Raw genomic sequence first — 14937 nt, 5'->3', positions numbered from 1 at the left:
ATTCCCAGTGGTCAACCACACCCTGAAGTGGCTTTTCCTGGAGTTGGTCATTCCAGCTACAGCCCCTGGGGTCTTGCAGGAATTCCCAGGAGTCTGGCCATGTGTCCACAGTGTTGGATTTCATTCCCTGTGCCCCTTTCTCAGGGTCAGCGTTTCTCCTGTGGGAGACCCTAAACCCTTGTGGAGGAACAGGACCTCCCCCGGTGATGTTTCTGGAACCCCAGAAAATGCCACCCCACTCCAAAACTCTCCTTTTTTCTCCAGTGTCAAGAGGACTTGGCTTAATTAATGACTCATTTCTCTGTCAGGGGTGTTGGATGGACATGCAAAAGGATGCCCAGTGCCTGCCCTGATCCGTGGAAGCATCCGGGACAATTGATGCTCTGAAAGAATGCGGGATCTCCTCTTTCCAGGAAATATTCACCCTACCACTTCCATGTTATTTTTTCTTAAGCTAAGTTTAAATTTTAAGGCAGGTTCAGCAAGTGTGGATGGGGTTTTTTTGAGCCAGCCATGAAAGCTTTTATATATTAAATAATTTGCTGTTTTTTGGAGCGAGGCTCAGTGTTTGAGGTGGAATGGGATTGCCTGGCCTTCGGAGGTTTCTGAACACCATCAATCCGTGTTTGACCCTCCAACATCTGTAGGAAATGACGGCTCTGCTTCTCTGAACTTCCCAATGCTCCAATAAAATGGGAATAGAACAAAAGGAATTGCTCACACCCGGCACTAAAATATGGTCTAATGTTGACCTTCAATGCTGTTCTTGGAGATCCTTCCCCAGCCTGGTCCCTTTTGGGGTGGGAATGAAGGTGCTGGCAGTGCAGGGAGGTCCTGAATCTGTGAGGGGCCTGAAGCCCCACCTGGTGGGAGAAATCCAGAGCAGCTCTGGGAATCCCGGAGCTGGATTTGGGTGAACCTCGTGGGCCCTTCCAGCTCAGGAGATTCTGTGGTTTTAAGTTCCAAGTGAGAGGTGTAGAAAAGTGGGAGAAGGGTGGTGGGCAGCTCTTCCTGGGACATCCAGGCCCGTAGCTGGCATGGGCTGGTCTAAGAGGGGACTGATTCCAAGCCAACATTCCCAGAAACAGGGCAGGAACTGGGAAATGTGTCACCTGTTACGTGAGTGTGGTGACACAGGCTGAGAGCTTGGCCTGCTAACCCCGGCCTGGACCACCACAAATCCCCGAGCCTGCGTTTTGCCCGGAACATGGAAGGGTTTTTGCCCAGAATATGGAGTTTTTGCCCAGAATACAGCGTTTTTTTGCCGAGGTTGTTCCTGGCTGACACCAAACCTCGAGTTTGCAGAGGCTCTGCTGTGCAGAATCCACCGAGGCTGGGAATGAGGTGGCACTGACAGAGCGAGCTCGGCCGCTGGCAAAGGGCCGTGGATCCGATCCCAAGGGCAGGAATGGCCGCTGTTCCCACTGTTCGGATGTTCGGAATGTTTGCGGGACGATAGTCTGTGGTTAATTGCTGCTTTCAGGTTGGGCTTCCAGGGAAACAACAAAGCCCCCGTCGATGTGGGCATGAGAGGGAGGGAAGGAGTTTCGCTGCCGTGGATCCTGGAGCGGGGAAGGAGCCCGGGGTGGCACCGAGCAGCCCTGGCGGGGCTCCGGGGGCTCCACAGGAGCCACCCCCTGCACCCCCGGGCAGCCTTAGGGAGAATATTCCGCCTTTCTGGAATGTTCTCCGGCACCAGTGCTGGAAAAGCTGCCAAACCCACGGAGCTGGGGCCGGAATGTCGATCCAAGGTCGGTGTCGCTCAGCCGGAGCACGGGCAACCTGCAGGAGGCTCTGGGAAGTGGTGTTTGGCTTCAGATCTTCGGGAGCCATTGCTGAGCGATCCCGGGATTTCTGCAGACCGGGATAAGAAGATTTAACCCCTTGGAAGCTGCTCTTTACATCCTGACTTCTTCCTCTTGAGCTTGGGCAAATCAAAGGATCTTTCTGTCTATTTCTGCTCTGGGGAGGGGGGGTTTGTACTTCAATAAATTCATATATTCTGTGGAAATATATATTCTTTCAAGAAAAAATGTATATCTTTATAGGCAGATATAGTTCTATATGTATGCTATATATAATATTCTATCTAATATAGCAGGTATATAGTATATGTTATATATACTGTATAAATAATATATTATATTATATTATATAATTAATATAATATAATATAATGGTATTAATATATAATAGATATAATTTATGTAATATATATTCTATATTATATATATAAATAATAATATAATATAATAATATTTCTATATATAATATATAATGTATGTAATATATATAATATATAAATAATATAGTATAATAGTATATATAACAAAAATATATAATATAATGTAATAGAGTAGTTAACAAAATATGATATGATATAATATAATATAATATAGTATAATATAATATAACATAACATATGGAGCACCCTGGGATAGTGGGAGGTGCCCCTGCCCATCCAGGTGGTTGAACCTGGATGATCCTTAAGGTCCCTTCCAACCCAAGCCATTCCATGATTCTGGGATGAGCTTTTCCTGGCAGACACCATCATTCTGTGTCTTCAATCCTCGCTGCTGTTTTTGTTGCAGAGTCGCCTGAAGGAAGCGGTGCAGCTGCTGGAGGATTACAAACACGGGACTCTGCCCCCAGGAGTCACCAACAAGGAGGTCAGAGGGAAAAACTGTTAAATTTCTGCTTATTCCTGCGGTTTGGGGGGCAGAGAGGAGCGGGGGGTTCGGGCAGGCTCTGCTGAGGGGCACCTTGGTGTTCCTGTGCTAAGATGCAAACTTCTTGTACAATTCAAAGCAAAACACAAAAGTCCTTTTTTTAGCTGGATGGAAGCTTTTTGTCGCTCCTGTGGGTTCTTGTAGCAGCAGCTGCGAGGCCTCAGCCCCTGCCCTGTTCCTGTTCCAGTAATTTCCATTTCTGCCTGGACACGAGTGTTGTTTGGGCTGCACCAGGCGCTCCTCGTGCTGGAGTTGTGCAGCAGGAGCGGGGCGTTCCTGCCCTTGGAATGGGGGCTGCAGGAGGTCGTGGGATCCCCATGGATGGGCAGCTCCTCGCAGGGTTTGGGGGTTCCTGAGGAAAGGGTCATTTTTGGGGCTTTGGGACAGAGGGATGGGCTGGGTGAGCTCTCCAAGACCACATCAGTCCAATTTTCTGGACTTTTTCCTCATACTCCTCTGCACATGGAACTTGTGGAAGCAGAGACGAGGATTGTAGAGGAGTCAGGCTGCTTTTTGGGTCTTTTACCTCCCAATCCATGCCATGAAACAAAAATCATCATTTTTTTGTGTGGGTGTTCCCTCAAACTCTTCCCCATTGCTGTCCATGTGGAGACTCCTGACCATGACACCCACCCAGGGGCTTTTTCATGGTCGTGTTTGTGCATCCAGCACAGAGTGAATCGGTTCTGTGTGATTTAATGTCATGTAAAGATGAATTGATAGCAGATCTGCCTGAGGGGATACAAGCAGCAGCAATTCCAGAGGGCCAGTGCACCTCCCAAATAAACAGGGATGGAAGTGGTGGGGAAATTTTTCCCCACACCCTGTAGGTCAAAGAGCCTCTTTTATTTCTTTTCCCTGTTCACAAGTGGTAATTTCTTTTTGTCAAAGGCAAATATAGGAGGTAAGTGTTGGAATAAACGAAGGAAATTAGAATTTCTTCACTTCGGAAAGGGGCAGCTGGTGTGGTGGGTGCTGCGCTGGGGAAGAGGCACAGCTTCCACAAAAAACAAACGGGAAATTGTCACAAGGCATTGGCCTCCTGCTCCCCTGATGTCAGTGCATTCTTCCAACCAGCATCTGATGGCGAGGCAAAAGCTCCGGGGCTGGGAAGGGAGGGATCAGGAGTGATGCAGCAGCAGTGACTCAGTTCCATCTGCCCGAGGCAGATGACACACGAGCCACTCTCTGTGACAAACCACGCAGACTTTTGACCTACATTTTTTGGAGTGACAAAGCCAGGCTCTTCCCAGGGTTCATTCAGAATTCCAGTGGGGGAGAGCGGCCTCGTGTGCAGGGGGTGAGGCTGTGTGAGCTGGGAGCTTCTGAGTGGGAATCCAGGTGAAGGAGGGGAGGGGAAACGATGGGAAAAGGCCTTTCCTGGGAAATGTTCTCGCGTCAGGGTAAGAGTACCGGGGTTTGTGGTGGAATTGTGCCACAGCTCCCTTCGCTCTCTGTGTCAGTGATGTCAGAGGGGTCTGTGTGGTTCTGCTCCTGCAGGAGCCTGGGTGGGATTGCAGCAAGAGCTGCTTGTGTTCAATTACTGCATTAATTAAACCAAACCCCAGCGAGGGCTGAGTGAGCACCTCCATCCCTGGCAGGGTCCAGGGCCAGGTTGGACACTGGGGCTTGGAGCACCCTGGGACAGTGGAAGGTGTCCCTGCCCACAGCAGGGGTGGAACAGCCTTAAGGTCCCTCCAACCAACCCATTCCAGGATCCCATGGGCAGATCCCAGGCTGTGGGACTGGAATGTTGTCCCAGGATGCCACAGCCGCTGTAAGAAGGGTGGGGATGGGAGGGACTGGACGCAGGTGACCCTCGGGGAGCCCAGGCTGCCGTGGGACACAAACAACCACAGTGATGGGGTGACTGGAGCTGCCTTGGTGAGCTGGGGAGGGATCCCTGGAGCAGCAGGTCCCGGTCCTTCTGTGCTCCTGTGGCTGCCTAGTTCTGATTGAACAGGAGGGAATTTGGGCAATAGAATCATGGAATTGCTGAGGCTGGAAAAGCCCTCTGAGATCACGGAGTCCAACCATCCCCAGCACTGCCCAGGCCACCACTGCCCTGTGTCCCCAAGTGCCACATCCACAGGGCTTTAAATCCCTGCAGAGATGGGGCCTCCACCCCCTGTGCCAGGGCTGGACAGCCCTTTCCAGGAAGGAATATTCCCAATATCCACCCTGAGCCTGCCCTGGCCCAGCCTGAGGCCGTTCCCTCTCCTCCTGTCCCTGTTCCCTGGGAGCAGAGCCCAAGCCCAAGCCTCTCACTCCCATCGCTATCACCCCAAATTTGATCCAAAGACACCTGGAAAGTGCATTTTGGCTTTCCTGGAGCTGAGACTGACAGTTTTCCTGGCTTTTCTGTGCACCACTCTCTGCAGGATGGGCTCTGGCTGGAGGCAGTAACAATTGGCAGTTTTCTGGTGCTAATTTGGGAGAGGGCAGCGCTGGAGCTCTGGAGAGGGGCCTGGTTTGTGGCACAGGGATTGGTGCTGGGATACGGGACTGAGCCACGTCCTGTGTGATAACTGAGTGTCCCACTCCTCTGCTGCACTGGTGAGGTTGCCACATGTGGCAGGACACCAGCAGGTAGAGGTAATTTGATTTCTGACTGATTTTGGGGGGTTTTACCCCTCTCTGGCTGGGATCTGAGCTGGTCAGATGTGTCCCCGTGGGCAAGGCGTGGATGTTGGAGCGGTGACCTGGGAACACGGAGTCTGAGAGAGGATAAACTGCAGTTATTGCTCATCAAAAAGGCTGGGCGGGACTTCAGTGATCTCAAGGGAGAATTGACTTGATCTCCTTTAAGAGCTGCTTCCCGTTTGGCTGCTCGGACCCCTCAGAACTGCTGCCCTTTGAACTGGACGTGGCACACAAAGAAATGTCTGAACGGGCTGAGCTTCATAATCAGCGTGAGAGTCGCGCTCACCTTCGAAGGCTTTAAAAACAACGCCCTGGGCAGAGTTTTAATGCATTAATTCTCCAGGAAGCCAACGCTCCCCCCCTCAGGAGGCAGCTCGGAGATCAAGCAGACGAGTTGTTTTGACAGAGCGCTTCACCAAGCTCCCGACTGAGCCTCTCTGGTGGAGCCGCGTTTGACAGAGCTCGAATCCCCGCGCTCTGCCTCATTCAGAAATCCGTGGCTCTCGGCGAGGATGGCAGGAGCTGCAGCCTCCCGGCAGCTCGGCGCGGTCCCTGGCGCCTGCTGAAATGGTTTCGCCGCATGAGAAATGGAAAATACAGAGCCTAGAGCTATGTCACAGCAAGCAGCTCCTCCACACGCAGCTTCTTGACAGGGTTCTCATGGAACCAGCCCTGCTCTGCTGCATTTCCCAGGCAGGTTTTTCCAAATGAGCTGGAATGGAACGGTTACGGACTAGCTAAAGATAAAAATCCTCTCAAGAGCCGTGAGTGTGCTTTCAGCACTTCCCCAGGACCATCTCCGAGCCAGTTTCCAGAATAAACGCTGGAACACTGGACAGGGGCAGTGCCAGCTCCTGCAGCTCTGCCCCTTCCAGGCCTCTCCCACCCATCCAGAGGCTCCTGTTCTTCCTCTTGAACTGGATTTCACTGCTCAGGAAAATGGCCATTAACTCAAGGTGGGAAAAACCCATTTCTGGGGCCTCATTAACAAAAATGAAGAATTGATCTCTCACCTGTTGATAGCTGCTGCACTGCTGAGAGCTCCTTATCGAGGGGGACTGTGGGGTTTGTTCCTACATTAGAAAGATGTTTTAAAAACAGGATTTTTTGTCCTGGGTGTATCAATTATGTGGTCAGCAAAACAGAGGAGAAAGAGCTGCTTGATCAGTATTTATTCAGTGGAGCAGGAAAACACACTCCAGTCTCCATTTCTTCAGCTGAGCTTATTTCCTTGAGTTTTTATTGAAATATTTGAAAGCCAGGCTTGCTTTTTGTTAAATATGCAGCTGAATGCTTGTTAAAGTTCCCCCAACCCCAAATGTTCTGTGCAGTGGGAATACCCCACGCTGTCATTAACCCCCAACAGGCTCCTAGGATTTCCTATTTTTTCTCGAAATGAAAAGGTGACCTTGCTAATGCCCCTGTTTGGGGTGTTCTTCTGCTCTCTTGGTCATTTGGGTGAAATATCTGAGGAGGATTAGAGAAGATGCTTGGAGGAGAAACCCCCTAAGGGCCTTGGGGAGGTTTGGTCTCATGGGGGGGCAGTTTGGGTGATGGAACTCCATGGATCCAGAAGCATTTTGGTGGCAGGAACAGCGGCTTCTTAGCAGGGTTGGGAAATTTTAGGAATTTAGAATTTTTACTGTGAAAAGCCCAAGAGAACTGGTGGGTTCTGTTTGTCCTCCTGGGGCTCCTGCAGAGGGTGAGGTGGAGGTGCTGCTGTGGCACCTGCTGGTCCCTGTGTCCCCTTTCATCCCCCTGTCCCAGGGGAAGCTGGAAAATGGGATCTTAGAGGGGAGGTGAAGAGGGAAAGGAAATGTGGAGGGAGAAACTGGTCCAGTTGTCATTTATGTCTCCCCTTTTCCAGCTCTGTAGGAATTGCACTCATGGAATCATGGAATGGTTTGGAAAGAGCTGGAAGGGACCTTAAATCCCATCCCACCCCATCCATGGGCAGGATACTTCCCACCATCCCAGGCTGCTCCAAGCCCCAGTGTCCAGCCTGGTCTTGGGCACTGCCAGGGATCCAGGGGCAGCCCCAGCTGCTCTGGCAATTCCAGCCCAGCCCCTCCCCACCCTCCCAGCCAGCAATTCCTTCCCAACATCCCAGCCCAAGCTCCCCTTTCCCACTGGGAAGCCATTCCCTGCCTCCTGGCCCTCCAGGCCTTGGCCCCAGTCCCTCTGCAGCTCTCCTGGAGCCCCTTTAGGCCCTGCAAGGGGCTCGCAGCTCTCCCTGGCTCCTTCCCTTCTCCAGGGCAACATTCCCAGCTCTCCCAGGCTGATCCAGAGCAGAGGGGCTCCAGCCCTGGAGCAGCTCCTGGCCCTGTTATTGCCCTTCTGTAAAGATTCCCTCATGGTTTGCATTTTGTGCTCCTCATGTAACCATGGAATCCCAGAATCCCAGACTGGTTTGGGCTGGAAGGGGCCGTAAGGAACATCCAGTCCCACCCCCTGCCATGGGCCTGGACACCTCCCACTAGCTCAGGGTGCTCATTTAAGTGGTCCCATGGTACCTCAGCAACCTTTGCAGCCAGAATTCCTTAGGGACTGGGATTGGGATGTGCTGTGGGTCCCTCCCTGTGTGAGGGTCCCTGTGCTGAGGGTCCCACCCTGTGCTGAGGTCCCTGTGCTGAAGGAAGGTCCCCATGCTGAGGGTCCCCATGCCGAGGGTCCCACCCTGTGCTGAGGGTCCCTGTCCCAGGGCCATTCCAACGCCAGCTCCGTGGCTGCTCCCAGGACTGGCAGGATCCGTCCCCACGGAGCTCTGGTGGCTGCTGCGAGTGGGAAGGTGCAAATGACACACACGAGGGCTCTGGGAGCCAATTTGCAGCAGAAGGTAGAGACTGTAACATATCCAATTCCAATTCCAGACAGGGCAGGCAATTCCCCAAACTGCCTCCTGGAGGGAATCTCCGCTGGAGGGATAAGGTTTCATTTGAGGGAATGGTTTCTCCCCTGAAAGCCAGGGCTGGAAAATACCAGCCTGGTAAACAAGGATGGAGAGCCAGCTTGCTGAAACACGGACATTTTCCCTGTTTTGGGAATGTTGGTGCTGAGGTTTCACCTCAAACCAAAAGGCTGTACCAACTGCGGGGCATAATGATGTGGCTTTTGTCCTTTATCCTCAGCTTCTCCCACTAATTTGTGGGGTTGCATCTGTGTCCTCTGTGTGTGTGAGTCCCTCTCCCACCCTGTCCAAGAGCCCAGCACAGATTGGGGGAACAGATTGGTGCTGGCATGGCAGCAGTGGTAAAAGTTGAGGGAAGCAGCACTCGGTGGCTATCGGCTCCAGAGGGACTGAAATCCCTCCTCTTCATGGCACAGCTGCTTCTCCTGGGGGATTTTTTGGCTCCAGGAAAACCCTGTCCAAGGCTGGGGAACTTGGATGTGCTGAGGGTTTGGGCACCAAAGATCTGCCTTGGGAGATGTGCAGTTGGGTATTGGCACTGGGGGTACTTCATGGTGAACTTCAGGTTTGTTCATCACTTCTTCCCCCAAAATACTTCCATTTTCCTAGCTAGAATTCCCTGCAGTCATTCCATGCCTGAACTGCATTTCCTTTCCCTTGCACGCTGAATTTTGGCCTTAGAAACCAGGGTAGGAAGAGCTGCTGAGCTCCTGGTTTAATATCCCTGCTCCTCAGAGTGCTCCAAATACTGACCAGCAGCAGCCCGGGATGCTGGAATGCTGCTGGAAATTGGGATCAGAGCCCTGATTTCCCCCGTTTGTAGGTTCCTACCATTCTATCCTAAAAGTGTAGTACCTGAACAAGCAGTAGGGCACGGTCCGAGGAGTGCAGCGGTGAAGGCTCCTCATGCTGCCGTCCCTGCCCGCTGTCCCTGCTGTCCCCGGGGCCCGTCCCGGGCTGGCACCTCGGCTCCTCCCTGTGCTCCTGCCAGCAGAGAGAGGCAAAGAGCCACAGAACAGCAGCACTGTCTCGGGGGGGGGCAGACTCTGCAGGGGGAGTGATGCTTTTCCCGTGCAAGGTTCTGATTTTTAATGCCAATAAGAGGTTTAAAAACGTAGATAATTAATTAAACGCAGCCCTCGGGCCCTCAGTCTCACAGAGCCGCCGCTGTCCTCAAGCAGAATGAAGGTGCTGCCTGTTAAATGTCTCATTCCCTGAAGTTCAGCTCTGAACTGGCACAGGTTTGCTCTGTGCCCAGACTATTGGAAGGGGAGGTGTGAAGCCATGGCAGCGTCAGCAGTGCCACGGCTCTGCCTCCTTCTCCCGGCCATGTGTTCCCACCTCCCCGAGCCTTGCACTGGCACAGCTGGGTGTTCAGGGAGCTGAGCTTAATAAAAACTCGAGCTCCCTTCCCCCTCTCCCAAAATGCTCGTTTTTTGCCTCTGACTCCCCTTATTGTCCCTGTTGTCTGCGCAGTGTGAGGGATGGGATGCACAGGGGCATCGGGGGCTGCGGTGCCATAACAGGAACCAGCCTGAGCTGCTGAAGGGGAGAGAAACCTGAGGTGGAGGCTGGAAATTAATCCAGGGATCACAAAACCAGGAATAAACATCCTGAGCTGCGGATCTTTGCTGACTGAAAGCCTTGCAGCTGCGAGACACCAGGGTTTAGGATTTTTGATCCGTGTCTCCCTCTTTGCTGTAGGATCATAGGGTGGCTCAGGCTGGAGGGGACCTGGGGAGGTCACCTAGTCCAGCACAGCTCCCCGGATTTCCTGCTGGAGTTCTGCCTGTTCATTTGGCTGGGTGTTTACCTGCACCTCCTGCCAAAATGCAAGAACATCTTACTTGTGAGCAAACCGGAGCAGCGACCCAGCTCAGCTACTGCTTTTGTCCCCTCAGCTCCACCCTGAAAGCTTCACCCCTGAGCGTCAGGGGGAGGAAATAAAATTTAAAAAGAAGTGCCCGATGTGGAAAAGGCAGCTTGGGTGGATGGTCGCTCGGAGCCAGACATGTGCCGTGCTCCAGCCAGCCCTTGGTGCGCGTTGGCGGAGCCGAGCCGTGCTGTGTCACTTGTGACTTCTCACTCCTCAGCCCTTCCAAACGCACTCCTGGCAACTCGCTGTTTCGAAACTGTTTCACTTCTCCCCCATTAGGATCGGTGGAGTGAAAAGAGGCTCAGCAGCCTAATGGGCACGTATTTATTGCTGTGCTCTTGCCTCAATCAGGTTAGCAGCGGGGAGAGCCGCGCACGCTGCCCCAGACACAGCAGCGAACAATGAATCCATCAGGGACTAAAGAGCCGCCCTTTTGGGGAATAATGGCTTTTCCTAACGGTGTTGATGAAGAGCGAAGAGGTCCATTTGCAGTAAACTGTAATTTTTCCCCGCTCTGGTCTCCTGCAGGACGCGATAGAACGGGGATGTATCGCTGTCCTGCTGCTGCCTTTTCTCGGCAGGAAAGTGCCCCTTTGCTGGGCCGAGGGCTGCGCTTGGATTTTCCACCCTCTGCAGTCTGAGTATTCTCGGTGGCACTAAAATGAGCGGATTTTAGGCCTCATTTCAGCCCGTCAGAGGACAAAGGCACGGAAGGAGCAGTAATTGCACCTCAAACCTCCCTGATCCCCGACTGCTGCTCCTGCTGCTCCTCCTCAGTCACACACCGGCTTTGTTTCAGCTCGTCAGCGCGGGATTTAGGGAGTTTATCCCAAATCACCTCCAGATTACAGAGCAGATTAGATTGGCGAGCTTGGTGTGGCTAAAATGAGATGAAACAAATCTGATCTGGAGCAGCCTTAGCTGGATTAGGGAGCCTGGCTGCCCAGGCAGGGTTGGACACCGCTAAGGTTCCCATCCAGCCCAAACTATTCCATGATTCCAGACGTATCCAAGTCCTTCTCCAGTCCTGGTGCAATGATGGTTTTCAGTGAGTGATTCTCACTCTGCTGAAGTCTTTCCAGGAGAGTGCTGGGAGGATTAATTAGTTAATGTTTATTGAGTGCTGGGAGGCTGCACGGTGTTATTTCAGTGCTGCCTTATTTTATCCGTGGGGACTCGATTCTGGTTCCACCTACACTTGGTTTGGGATCTGGCAGCAGCTCCTGGGGCTGGGAATCAGCAGGGCCAGGGCAGTGCCCATCCCCTGGGCTGGCACTGCTGGGGCACCTCCAGTGCTGGGGGCAGCTCTGGAGGGACCCTGAGGGGCTGGAGCTGTCCAGGGAAGGGAACGGGGCTGGGAAGGGGCTGGAGAGTTCCTGAGGGAGCTGGGAAGAGGCTCAGGCTGGAGCAAAGGAGGCTCAGGGGGGACCTTGTGGCTCTGCACAAGTCCCTGACAGGAGGGGGCAGCCGGGGGGGTCGGGCTCTGCTGGCAGGGAACAGGGACAGGAGGAGAGGGAACGGCCTCAGGCTGGGCCAGGGCAGGCTCAGGGTGGATATTGGGACAATTCCTTCCTGGAAAGGGCTGTCCAGGCCTGGCACAGCTGCCCAGGGCAGGGGTGGAGTCCCCATCCCTGGAGGGATTTCAAAGCCCTGCGGATGTGGCACTTGGGGACGGGGGGCAGTGGCGGCCTGGGCAGTGCTGGGGATGGTTGGGCTTGGTGGTCTTAAAAGTCTTTTCCAACCCAAACAATTCCCTGATTCTCTGATTCTTCTCAATGACTCGACGATGCTTTGAATGGCAAAGGAGTTCTCCCTTGGCATCCCAGAAGAGCTTCAGGTGCCTCCTGTGCTGACTCATTTCAGTGTCAGGGGGCAGAAAATGAACAGATCCCTTTGTGATCTGCCCCCCTCCTGGGCTCAGCTGAGCTTTGTGTCCCGAAGAACCAAAACCTTTCTAATGGGAAGATTTTAGGAGCGGGGTTGTAAAAGCTCTGGTGGGGAGATTTCCTCTGAGGAGCTAGAAGAGACATAAGGTGGTGTTATCTCGTTTTCCAGGTTTATCAGGACAGCCCAACAGCAGATCCCATATCTGTGAGCAGCTGGAGTTGGGAAATTTTTTGCCCCCCTCATTTCGATCATTTAAACGACTGGGACTATTGGGAAAGCACATCTGGATTGGAGGCTGTCCCTCCCAAGGGTGCAGGAAGGGAGCTTGTTGTGCTCCAGGAGGAGCTTGGCTGCATCCCACATTCTGCACCACCCAATATTTGGAATTCAGTGTGGGCTGGATGATCCGAGCTGTGCTTTAATAAACCTCACAACCCCCAGAGTGTGAAACCACTGGCAGTTCCTGACGGGGTGCAAACTCCAGGCTGTTACCTCGTTAAAATCCACATTTCCTGGGTGCAGGCGGGGCCTGGTGGAAGGTGAGAACATCTCTGGTGGAGCAGGAAGGGGAGGAACAGACTTTGAAATGAAACTGACTGGACAGATGAAAGAAATTAACTAAAAATACTCATTTTTCATTGATTTCCTCTTCAGCCCTGTCCTTACTTAGGGGCTTTTGCTGTGTAATGGTGCAAAGTCTAAGCCAGGCAGACCCCACTGAAGGACTCAGACCTCTGGCTTTTCTCCTCCGCGTTGGGCTCATCTCCCCTGTGACGCCTAATTAGTTCTGTGTCTATAATTGTGCCTTGTCATTATGAGTGATTACTGAGTGATTAATCAATAAGGGCTTTTCTCCAGGGAGTTATTCCCAGCGTGGCACAGCCAGAGCAGGCACCCATGGATGTAGGATCAGTCCTTACGTGGTGGCACCAGGTGGTTTTAAGCAGAAGGAGGATTGATTTGGATTAGAAGTGAGGCAGAAGTTTTTTGTGATGGGGGTGACAAATGAATTCCCGTCTCTGAGTCCAGGACTGCGAAGTGTTCCTGTGTTTAATAGGAGGAGGCTCATCCATTGAGGGGAACTGGAACCCTTCGTGCTGTGTTTATAGTGACAGGTGTTGGTGAAGAGATTGGGGCTGGATGGAGTCTTTAAATAAATTCTTTTTTTTTTTTTTTTAAACTATCTCTAAGCTGCAATTCTGCTGCTAAATAAGGATTGCTAATGACTGTCCTGACAAGCAAAGATCACATCTCTTCCCAAGATTTATTCCAGTCTCCATCTCCTTACCACAGCTTTGGTTCTCTTCAGATCCTGGTCGTCTTTGATCCCCTGCCTCAAATACCACGAGCAGGTGATGTTTCTGGAAAACTGAATTCAGCTCCTGAGTTCATAAAATCCCAGAGTCCTGGAATGGTTTGGGTGGGAAGGGACCTTAAATCCCATCCAGTGCCACCCCTGCTATGGCAGGGACACCTCCCACTGTCCCAGGCTGCTCCAAGCCCCAATGTCCAGCCTGGCCTTGGGCACTGCCAGGGATCCAGGGGCAGCCCCAGCTGCTCTGGCAATTCCATTCCAGGGCCTCGCCACCCTCCCAGCCAGCAATTCCTTCCCAATCTCCCACCCATCCCTGCCCTCTGGCACTGGGAAGCCATTCCCTGTGTCCTGTCCCTCCAGCCCTTGTGAAAAGTCTCTCTCCATCTTCCTTGTTGGCCCCTTCAGGTCCTGCAAGGCCACAGTGAGGTCACCCCAAAGCTTCTCCTCTCCAGGCTGAACAATCCCAACTCTTTCCTCCCAGCAGAGCTGCTCCATCCCTCTGACCATCCTGGTGCTCCCTCTGGACTCGCTCCAGCAGCTCCAGGTCCTTCCCGACTGGGAGGCCCAAGCTCAGGGCTGTAGGACTCTGCTACAGATGGTGACAAAAGTGGTGATTCTTCCTCAAAAAATCTGTAGGAAAGAATCCTGGAAAAGACAATTGGAAATCTCATCCACGAGTCCAGTGCCCTGAAATGCTGGATCTGAGACCACTTGGGAACAGCCTGGAGCTGATTCCTCCCCATCCATGAAGGACCTCTCCAGGAAGCAGAGCCTGATCTGACCCATGAGGTCTTCCCCCTGATCTGACCAAGGGAAAGTTGCAGTGGCCACAGGCTGGAGAAAAGTGTCCATTCCTGCCTGCTTGGGATGCAGGTGGAGAGTGGAATATCGGGATAACACTTCCCTGGTGTCATCCCACCCTTGAGCACCCAAATTCGAGTGAGGCAAAGCCCCTGTGGAGCTTTGAGCCATCCAAGGGAAATCCTCCATCCCAGAGACCCTCCTGATCCAGGCTCATCATATTCAGCAATCCTGGGCTTAAATCTAAAACCGAGCATGAATCTGGAGTCGTTCCCTGTGCTCCAGAGTAGATTCCCCAGTTTCCCAGTGCTGTGGATGAGATGGAAACGTGGCTGTTCCTCCAGGACGGCCGGAGAGGGCGGGAATGAAACCCCAGCACAAACAGAGACTGCTCTCCCAGAGGAGCCCCGGGCTGGCAGGACTCATCAGGGAGCTGGAGCTGCTGGAAAACGCTGCAGACAGAAAGGGAATTAGAGGAGAAAGAAGTGAAAATGAGCTGGCAGAATCTTGAGGTGACTCATCAGGTGCATCTTGTGAAGTCTCTTTGGGAGAAGTAATGAAATCGCATGTTCTAACAATATTTGCACTGCAGCAGGGAAAGGCATAAATATTGGGATCAATTAATGAAATTAGAGAATTTGACCAAAAAAGCCCTCGTGCTGGCTCAGAAACCATCCCTCTTCCTTTTTGCTGGTGTCAGTGCCGGCAGTTGGAGAGGAAAATCCCGCAGTTCTGTTTCCCACCCGGGATAAAGGAGATCTGGGCAGCTGTGGGGTCA

General features: G+C 52.6%; 1 protein-coding gene across 2 annotated transcripts in view; it reads left to right on the top strand.

The window, feature by feature from the left end:
* Positions 1-14937, top strand: part of SFXN5 (sideroflexin 5) — an 86077-nt gene that overhangs the window by 13445 nt on the left and 57695 nt on the right. For both annotated transcript variants that reach the window (XM_042021958.1, XM_042021957.1), the window contains exon 3: positions 2592-2669. In XM_042021958.1, coding sequence (XP_041877892.1) covers positions 2592-2669 — 78 coding nt within the window. The remainder of the gene's footprint in view (positions 1-2591; positions 2670-14937) is intronic.

The sequence above is a fragment of the Corvus kubaryi genome, unplaced genomic scaffold (genome assembly GCF_017639235.1).
Source record: "Corvus kubaryi isolate FWS band 111438036 unplaced genomic scaffold, C.kubaryi_AGA036_p1.0 37182, whole genome shotgun sequence".
Lineage (NCBI taxonomy): Eukaryota > Metazoa > Chordata > Aves > Passeriformes > Corvidae > Corvus > Corvus kubaryi.
This window is presented reverse-complemented; position numbering and strand designations above follow the sequence as displayed.